The sequence below is a fragment of the Dipteris shenzhenensis genome, chromosome 22 (genome assembly GCF_047967505.1).
Source record: "Dipteris shenzhenensis isolate YYH24624 ecotype China chromosome 22, Dip_SZ_1.0, whole genome shotgun sequence".
Lineage (NCBI taxonomy): Eukaryota > Viridiplantae > Streptophyta > Polypodiopsida > Gleicheniales > Dipteridaceae > Dipteris > Dipteris shenzhenensis.
In genome coordinates, this window is record NC_141617.1 from 51353800 (window position 1) to 51363662 (window position 9863).

General features: G+C 40.1%; 1 protein-coding gene across 1 annotated transcript; it reads right to left on the reverse strand.

Moving 5' to 3' along the window:
• Positions 1-2797: 2797 nt before the first annotated feature.
• LOC147888260 (cytochrome P450 71A1-like) lies at positions 2798-4447 on the reverse strand. Its single transcript, XM_087393208.1, has 2 exons — positions 3650-4447; positions 2798-3551 (listed from the first exon to the last, which is right to left on the reverse strand). Exons 1-2 carry the CDS (start codon positions 4349-4351, stop codon positions 2904-2906), a joined length of 1350 nt encoding a protein of 449 aa, XP_087249334.1. The 5' UTR covers positions 4352-4447; the 3' UTR covers positions 2798-2903.
• Between the last annotated feature and the right edge of the window lie 5416 nt (positions 4448-9863).

The window sequence follows — 9863 nt, forward strand, 5'->3', positions numbered from 1 at the left end:
CATATTGTTGCAAATTGCTATATTGAAACAGTCCCCTCTAGGTAGTTCTCTTTATCTATTATCATATTTCAGCCACCGAGCTGGTGACCACAAATCCTAAATGAATTGCAAGCTATAGAATCGTACTCTATTATTGGAAAATGTCTATCAAATTATAAAGTCCAATTGAGTGAAGCAGTTAGAAAAAATAAGAACCTTTGAATCCAATTAAATGCAACATTTTCAAATTATAAAGTCCAACTAAGTGAAGCAGTCATAAAAGAGGTATCCAAGGACGGATAAATGGCAAATAATTACTTTAAAACTGAAGTTATATAGAAAAGCCAAATGTATAGTTAATCCTTAAAGTTATATACCTAGGTAGTATACAACCAAGTTTTACTCTTCTACGTTTTGAAAAGAGACCACCATCGTATCTAAGAATGGATAAATACAAAGACAATTTACTACTCTCTTTTTTTCACAGAAGACAATTTACTACTTAACTCAAGTTCTATTGAAAAGCCGACTGTATTAGAGGGGTGGTCAGTCCCTAAAAAAGTGTCGGGTAATATATATCCAAGATTCAAAGAGATCAAGTCTGAGATCTTTGAAGGACTTTATATTTACGCAAGGACTCTAGGACAAGGGCTCAACACTTTGCACAGTGAGAGCCTTCGACAACATACTTCGCAAACTGTGGGTTCTTATGATATTTTCCATTGAATTATTATGATATTGGCTCCAATGACTGAGAAATTTCCCCATGGCAACCATCTGATCGCACGTCATGGCTAGATGATGATGTATATGACTGCCTAGGCTAGGCTAGGCTACTAGCAAGCTAGGTGCATGTGCCACTACTCCTCTCCCCTCATCCCATTGAATTATTGTGATCTTGGCTCCCATGACCAAGAAATTCTCTCATGGCAACCATCTAATTGCACGTCATGGCTAGACAACGATGTATATGACTGCCTACGCTAGGCTGGGCTACCGGTAATAAGTTGGGTGCATGTGCCACCACTCCTCCCCCCTCATCCCATTGAATTATTATGATCTTGGCTCCGATGACCGAGAAATTCTCCCATGGAAACCATCTAATCACACGTCATGGCTAGACGACGATGTATATGATCGCCTATGCTAGGCTGGCCTACCGGCAAAATCTAGCAGGTGGATTGTGTGCTCTTAGCAGTGATAGGCACCTAGAGTCACACAAAATGACATAAGAAATGAAGGGGACAAGAGTACTAGGGTGGAATTTCTAGCTATATAAAGGCCTTAGGCGCAGAGAAACAATTCACCGCATCTAGGAAAATCGCTCTCCTACCCCCTTCCACGCTCTCCAACCCCCCTTCCACCCCTGTGATGAATCTTCTACCGCAACCTTGATGCCCCTTCATAATTATACCCAAGTCATGGGATCCATTGTTTGCCTTGGCTCTCCATCCTGCAACACTCCACCAACCATAGCCATGTTCAAGTAGCCAAGTTTTTTTCAACATCGGCATTTCTTCTGGTTAGTAAGCTCAATGGCAAACAAGCTGGTATTGGTGTTGTGTTTGGAGACCACCATGAAGAGGTGGAGACCTAGCCTATAGTGGCAGAGAACCAACTCTTGCCTGAGCACACGAGGCCTTTTCTATGCCAATCCATGGGTAGGGGAGAGGACAACTCAACCTGGCAGCATACTATCGTTGTTCTATCAGGCACTGGGAGAGAACTCAACTTGGTGGAGAGACGCTTGTAATCGAGCACAACCTTCGGCACTGAGGGAGGAGAAGTCAACCTCGTGGTGAGCTCTAAGACACTGAGAGCATCAGTGTGCTGGAACTCATCACCAGATTGAGTTCTCCTGTCCATTGTCAAAGGTTGTACTCAATTACAGGGAGCTTACCACCAGGTTGAGTTCTCTCTCTGAGTGCCTTGAGGAAGTTGATATGAAGAAGGTTATGTTCAATTACAAGGTGCTCGTCTCCTACATACAGGGCCATAAAGTGCTAACTATGAGGTGCTTGTATTGTCCCCTGCATACGAGGCACTAGGTTAAGAAAGTGCTAACAAGGACTTGAAAAAAGTGGACACTATGTGGGTACATTCAATGTCATGAGGTTAGTTTCACAAATTTTGGACAAAAAATGATGAATGTGAATGATGCATCAATGGAACAATGTTAATGAAATCCTTGGTTGTTCCATTTCTAGATTCTTGACTTCTAGATTCTTGTAGCATTTTCAACTTAAAATTATTGCCTAAGCATCTCTCCCAAGCATCACGAGAATCCTTCGACTTAAAATTATTGCCTCTGCATCTCTCCCAAGCATCATGAGAATCCTACGACTTAAAATTATTGCCTAAGCATCTCTCCCAAGCATCATGAGAATCCTTTTTAAGCATGTAGATATTGACAATCAATGTCTCTCCACTAGAATAACAAGACAATTTCTAGTGTTTCTTTGCAATTGCAAACCATCTTATTTGAAACTCCTCCACAGGATGGATGGTATCACCGAGCTTAGATTCAACACCTCTCACATTTTCCATCCCTATAAAGAAAGTTGGAAGTCATGAAATAACTACAAAAATGGTAGTTGTTCTTGCAAAATCCAAACAAAGGCTGTGTATGTCGGCACTCCCACACAAGGATCTCATGTAAAGACAGAGTCCTACATCCAACTACTAAAGTCCGAAAGTTAATTGGGCTCTTCAAAGCTAGAAATAAGCTTGAGATTTAAAATATATAGCCAAATCAATTTGCTTGAGTAAAACACATAAAATAACTAAAGATAAAAAAATCTTACCTATTTTGAGCACTAATACCAAAAGCAAATTTTCTCGACTTATAAGCAAACCGATGCATATTCGGCAAATGCCATCCCATACAGTGAAAGCCAAATGTCATTGCTTATCCATGTGCACGGCTATGGTGCTGTGCCATTATCATAGAGATGAAGAGGCAACCTTGGTTCAGCTTTAGCAACGACAGGTTTTTCCATGCCGACGGTCAACCCAAACTTCTCCGTCATATCGAGTTCCGTTTTCGACCCATTTGGCAAGGTTGGAAGTGACCAGTCGAAAGCATGCACTAGACTGGCCAGCATCAGTTGCACGTTTAGCAACCCTAGCATCCACCCGGGGCAGCCTCTCCTGCCTGTACCAAATGGTAGGAGCTGAAAATGTTGCCCACGAACATCTATGTCGCACTCTAAGAATCTTTGCGGCCAAAATTCCAATGGGTTTTCCCATGAATTTGGGTCCCTTCCTATCGCCCACACATTAACAAATGCACGTGTTTTGGCCGGAACTTGATAACCAGCTATTTGGCAGGGCTTCGTGGACTCGTGCGGTACTAATAGCGGTAGAGGTGGGTGTAATCTGAAGGTCTCCTTCACCGTCGCTCGCAAAAAAGGCAAGTTAACGAGATCAGACTCTTGAACAAAGCGTTCTTTTCCCACTACAGAATCTATCTCTGCTTGGACCTTCTTCATGATGCTTGGGTGTTTCAGAAGCTCAGCAAACGCCCATTGAGTTGTAATGGAAGATGTATCTGTACCCGCAGCGAACATATCCTAAACCGAAGCGCCAAAAAACAATGGTTTAGAGCGCAGAATTACAGCACAAGCACATCACAATGGAAACAAACGCAAGACAAACAGTTAAACAGTACCCCCAAAACCGCCATAATATTATCATCTGTAACGCGCACGTCTCGTTGTTTATCTAGGGAAACTGTCAGCAGCACGTCGAGCAAGTCTTCTGGAGACCTCGAGCCCAATTTCCTCAGGTCGCGCCGGGCATCGATAAATTCTTGTAAAATGCCTTTATATTTTCCAGCGACCGTCTTCATGCGTCGCTCGTAACCTTGCAAATCCATCCATTGCACGTATGGTAGGAAGTCGCCAATATTGAATACCCCGCTAAGGGAGACCACTTCATTCAAAATGGTCACGATGTTTGCTGCGGAATCTTGACATCCACTTGCCACGTCTGAGAGTATCTTCCCCAAAGTCATCCTGGAGATCGTGTTGTTGGTCGCTGATGATATCCTTGAAAGTACGGGTATTACTTTTCCCTCTTCGCTGTCTACCAACAGAGATCGCATTAGAAGCGCCACTTCATTCTCTCTTATAGGCCTGAAAGCCTCGATCCGTTTAATACTGAAGAGGTCCGTAACACAAAGCTGACGCATCAATCTCCAATAAGGGCCATAAGGAGCGAAACCAATGTCTGTGCTGTCAAATGCACAATATTTGCTCGCTGCTGTTCGTGGCCGAGAGGCGAAGGCAAGGTCATGGGTTTGAAGGATCTCACTGGCCATGTCAGCTGTAGAAGCAACTATACAAGGGACGGAACCCAAGCGAAGGCTCATCAAAGGGCCATGGACTTGGGAGAGTCTGTGGAGGGAGTGGTGTGGGAGGTTTCCGAGCAAGTGGAGGTGTCCAAGGATGGGTAGGGAGGGAGGAGCTGGAGGAAGGGCGTTTGGGGCAGCGGAGCTGGTTCTTCTGAACCAGATGATGGAAACAAGGATGCAAGCGAGGAAGCTGGGAAGGAAAAGCAGCAAGGAAATGGGTGTGAGAGACAGAGGAAGCAACCACTCCATGGCGAGTGTGGTAGGATGGGTTCAATTCCACCTTTGAGGCCTCCTGTAATTTGATGATGGTTTGTATATATAAGAGAGCATCTCATAGACTCTGACAGCTTTCTTTGGCACTTAGCACACCCCACGATTCCTTGACAAGCTTTCTTTGGCACTTAGCACACCCCACGATTCCTTGCACATCTTCTTGTAGGTAGACCATTTTTGGCACCACATGTAGTATCATGAGACTCTAGCCATTGGTTTATGGTTGTTTATAGATGTCACCAAAGCATATTGCTTTCCTTTAGCACGCTTTATTTTAGAAGACCAATTTATATAGGCCCACACAACAAGATGGGATTTTTCAAGCATCAACACTTCCCATAGTCCTTGAAACAATAATTACATTCCATCCATTCGTATCAAGCCTGGTTTCTTAGGTGGATCCACCTAAAATATGTAAGTATACCGTTTGGGCTCGTATTTCAATTCAAAGTTTTAACGTGAAATTACATAAATGTAATTGAATATGGGGTTTTTAAATTTAAAAAAGGTATATGTTTGTATTAAAAAAGGGGTATTTCATCCATGCAAAATTTATATATAAGGGTTTTAAAAATATCTCTTAAACGCATGGTATATCTGGGCTCGAGGGTTCACCTAAAAATATGTAAGCTACTATGTGAGTTCAAATAAAGAGGAATTTTTAAGTCAAACTTTTAAAATATACTTACAAAAGGGGTTTTTTTAATTGATTTTGAAAAGAATAAAACAATGGGGTTTAGATAGAAAAGGGGTCATTTTATAAATGAAAAAATAATAGGCAAGGGGTTTGATAAATACCCCTTGAAAGCATGTTTTACTTAGGGTTTCTTAGTAGTGCACCCCTAGGTATCTAGGGTTGCTTAGTAATGTACCCGAGTCGGGCATAATTCTCCCCATGTAAATTCATAAAACAAATTCTCAAATTTTTTTCTATAAAATAAATTTCTATTAAGTATGAAATAACCTCCTAGAGCAAAGCTCAATGGAGGAATACATCATGCAAAGCATGAGAAAATAAATCCAAATACAATCAAACTCCTATAAAAGAGAGAGAAAATAATCAAGGTTGAGGTTGATAGTCCTAGCGGGGACTTCTGAGAAGAATGGGGAACCTCTCTACTCTCTCATAAATGCATTCCTCCTAGTAGAGGTTGCTCGCAAAGACTCCTGCATAGTCCTCTAAATGGCTACCAAGGTGTGTTCCATGTCAATCCAAATTTAAACCAATGTATGTGCAGGTTGGGAACCATCCAAGACCTTAGTACATCTGGATCTTGACCTCCAGATATGCCACGCTATTATGACTCAGGTTCTTGGCCTCTAGATATGACTCAAGTTCTTGGAGGCATATCTCTAAACTACTATGTGAGAACTAAAAATATGTAAGCTACTATGTAAGCTACTAAAAACTCAGGTTCTTGCCCCAACGAAGCATGTACAGGTCTTTAGAGAGAGCCAAGAACCTCGTCTAGGGAACATGACTCACCCAAATGATGTCGAATTGAAAGAGTCCAAGAAAAGTCATGTCTCTCATAGAACACCTGAGGCCCAAATAGAGAGAGCCATGCTACCAATTCCTAGGTCATGAAGAAAGGAGACCACATAGAAGTGCTCAGTAGTCTAGCAATGTCCATCCAAATGATCCTCGCACGTCTGTAGTGCCATAGGCAATGCTAAATAAACTCATCCGCAGAGAGGCAATGAGAACAAGTGGAATCACCTTGAACCTGGAACTCCATTGGCTCACAAGAATCCCTCCATAAATAGAAAGCCAAAAGAAAAGAGTGATTACTTGTGTTTTTGTGGAGCTTTCTAGGTAAGCTTGCAAACCTTTTCTTCGCTATACATCTTGAAAAAACCTGCACTTGTCAAAAGGTGGTTAAATGAAAGTTTAGTGATTAAAAAACCTTATCTTATCATAAATTGATGCACAGGGAGAGATTGTGAATCCAATGGAGAGATTATGAAAGAAGACAACATTCACAAAGAAAGTTCGTGAAGCAGATAACGGGATTGTGAAAGAAGGCAGTTTGTAAGAGGAGACATCAAGTGATCCTTTTTGTTTTGAGATTTTGCTTTGAAATCTGAAAAAATAACAGAGAAGGAAGGACTTGTCATTGAGATTTGATGATTGACGTTTTTGATTCCCAAGGGATTCCCAAAATCTCTTCCAAAATGATTTCTGTAGATCATCAAAATTTCTGAAAGGTCACCCACTGAGGAACTTTTGGCCCATTTTTACTTATGAAATGCAATAGTGGGATTGTGGAGTCAATGTATATGTTGTATATCAAGAAGACATGTTTGGGTATCACAACCTTTGAATAAATTTTAATAAGCTTATCTTTTGATTGGCTTTGACTTTCGCCATTTAGCATAAATGCAATCATATCCTTGAATAATAGTGGTAGGCATTCCCAAAGGGAAATTCGAATTAGCAAAAGCCTTGAACATGAGGGACCTACTTGAAACACCCCCCAAAGAAAGGACTTGTTTTAAGGATGAAACAAGCTCCAAGAGCAAAGCTCATGGGAGCAATACATCATCTAAAGTATGAGAAACCGAACAGTCTAAAAGCTAAAAGAAACCTCATGCAATAGAGCTAAAAAAATCTGAGGTCGAGGATGAAAGTGCGACCTGAAACCTATGGATGACTTTGAGAAAATTAGGGAGCCACTCCACTCCCTAAGGAAAGCAATCATCCCAATAGAAGCTGCTTAAGAAGACCCTTGCATGCTCACTCAAATGGCCATCAAGGTGTGTATGGTATCTGTCCAACTACTAGCCAAAATTTGTGAAGGGTGGATCTAGGAAGCCTCTGTGCATCATGATGTCCAAATATGCCTACTGAAATGCTTGCCAAAATCTTTGAGGAAGCATCCATTTATGCATGTGAGGGTCCTTCAAGGCAACCAGGAACATCAACTAGAGAGCATGGCATGTTAATACAGAATCAAGAGATCCCAAGAAGAGTCATGTCTCTGATAAAGTACCTGAGGCCTTGAAAGAGAGACAATCCACCTAGCCCCATGTCATTAAGAAGAAATAAGGAATAAAGCTTCTTAAGAGACTAGCAATCCCACCTTCTAGATGATCCTTGCCTATTTGGAGACGCATAAGCAATTATGGATACAAGTAGAGTCTTCCTCAAACATGGGCCTCCGCTATTTCATTGTAATCATGAGTCCTTGGATAGAAATCTAAAAGAAAATACATTACAAAAAATTTGGACTCAAAAAGGCCCTATAAGGGAGCCCTTGAAGAATCTTGCTCCAAGAATCAGGTATTGTTCATTCATGTAGTTTTAGAATGTTTTTAGTTTTCAACTCAAATCAGGGTCTATAAGAGCAACTTGCATGGAGATTCACGTGAGAAAACCTTTAGAACAATGCAAGACAATGAAAATAATAAGATTTTATGATGCAACTTTGAAGAAGTAGTTAATTTGTAGTTTCTTTTGGTAATTTTGTTGTTTTCTTTTAATACATGATTTAAAGAGGAAGAAATATTTTTTTGTTTTGAAAGATACACTCTTACTATTGAGTTTTTTTACAAAAGATGGTTAGAAATAGATTTGGAGTTGTTCGGAAGCATATAATCAGTATTGGAGAAAATTCCATCAATTTCAACATCCTAGATTACAAGAGGGACCATTGAGGAGGACAAGTTTAAACGATCACATTTTTTTTTCAAAGATTCGTGTGAGGTATTGTTCATTCACATCGTTTAACAGTGTTTGATGATAAGTAAATGTTTTTTTGAATTTATAGATTTTAATCGTTAGATTTTGCATGCAATTGGGGTTTTCATTTTTACTTGGTTTGATACTTTTCTGAAACATATCATGTTTGTATATTACTTATTGATGTCAATGTTATATTATATTAGATGGAAAGTGCATGAAATCATGCAAGCCACTCGAAATTAAAAAAAGGTGGATATCCATTTTCAAATAGATGCAGAGAATGCACCATTTTTAAAGAGAAATGAATCCTCCTTAGCAAGTGAAAGTGATTTAGTAGCTCTTAGAAATCAAGGAAAAGCACATATGGATTTGTGGTTAGAAGGGAAAATATATCCAGTAGATCCACAAACTTGTTAGACTCCTCAATTCCATGGATTGACCAGCTTAATAAAGTTTTTATGTAAGGGTGAGAATGGTTTGTTAGGATATTGCCGAAGGTTGATTGGTCATGGAGCAAGTAGCCTTCACAGCCAATTTCAATCTTTGCTTAATGAAAGAGACAAAAGGATCGCAATGTTGGAGGTTTGGAATCAACATTTGGTATCATCTATGCAAGCTACAAGTGTTCAAATGTCTGCATATGATGGCATAGAGAAGAAAAATCAAGAACTACAGGTAAAGGTTCAAACATAAGATGCTCAATTAGGAGAGAGCACTATAAATGCAATTCACTTATAGATGCAAAACACAACTCTGAAGGATGAGATCAAGAAGTTAGAGGAAACATTATCATTCATGAAGGATACTCCAATGGGTCCAAGACTACGTAAGAGGAATTACGTCCAATGGATGAAATATCTAAGAAAAGTGGTCACTGGAAGCGTCGAGTGAGAGCTTGTAGGATTGTTTCAGAACTCATGTCTATCCATGATAAACACTATGGTGCTATGGGTGAAGTGTTTACAAAAAAAATGTTGGAGTCTGTTATACAACATCCAAATTTCAAAAGTCTAAAATCAAAGACAACATCTGAGTCAATGAACAAAGTTGTGGAGCATTTCAATGCAACTAGTGCACAGGGAGTTTGTGATACTGCAGGGATAAGTACAAGGGCATATCGGCTCAAATTTAAGAGCTTAAAAACAACATGTCTTTCTGTGGGAGCAAAAGTTAAAGCCCTGCTTCTTGAACCGGCTGATGTTGATAAGGCCAGGCATGCACTCAATTTGGGCATACTTGATTTAGTCAGTGAGCCCCAGCATGTATGTAGTACACTAACTTTGAAAACAAAGGCTGGAGAGACTAAAGAATTGGAATTGACAGTCAATAATAACTTTGTGATGGATGTTCGAAGAGTTCTGCAAGCCATGGTAAAGTTTTATGATATGCCTATGGAAGAATGCAATGGTACTCTGAAGATTGTATTAAAGCTCACTATAAGGCATACTACCATTTTTTGACGAAAATATCGACACTTTTTACATTAAATTTTTTTTTCACGGGCGCAAACGTCGCTATAAAAGTCACTAAAAGCATCGGAAAAGAACTGTCGCTATAAAGCGTCGCTATATA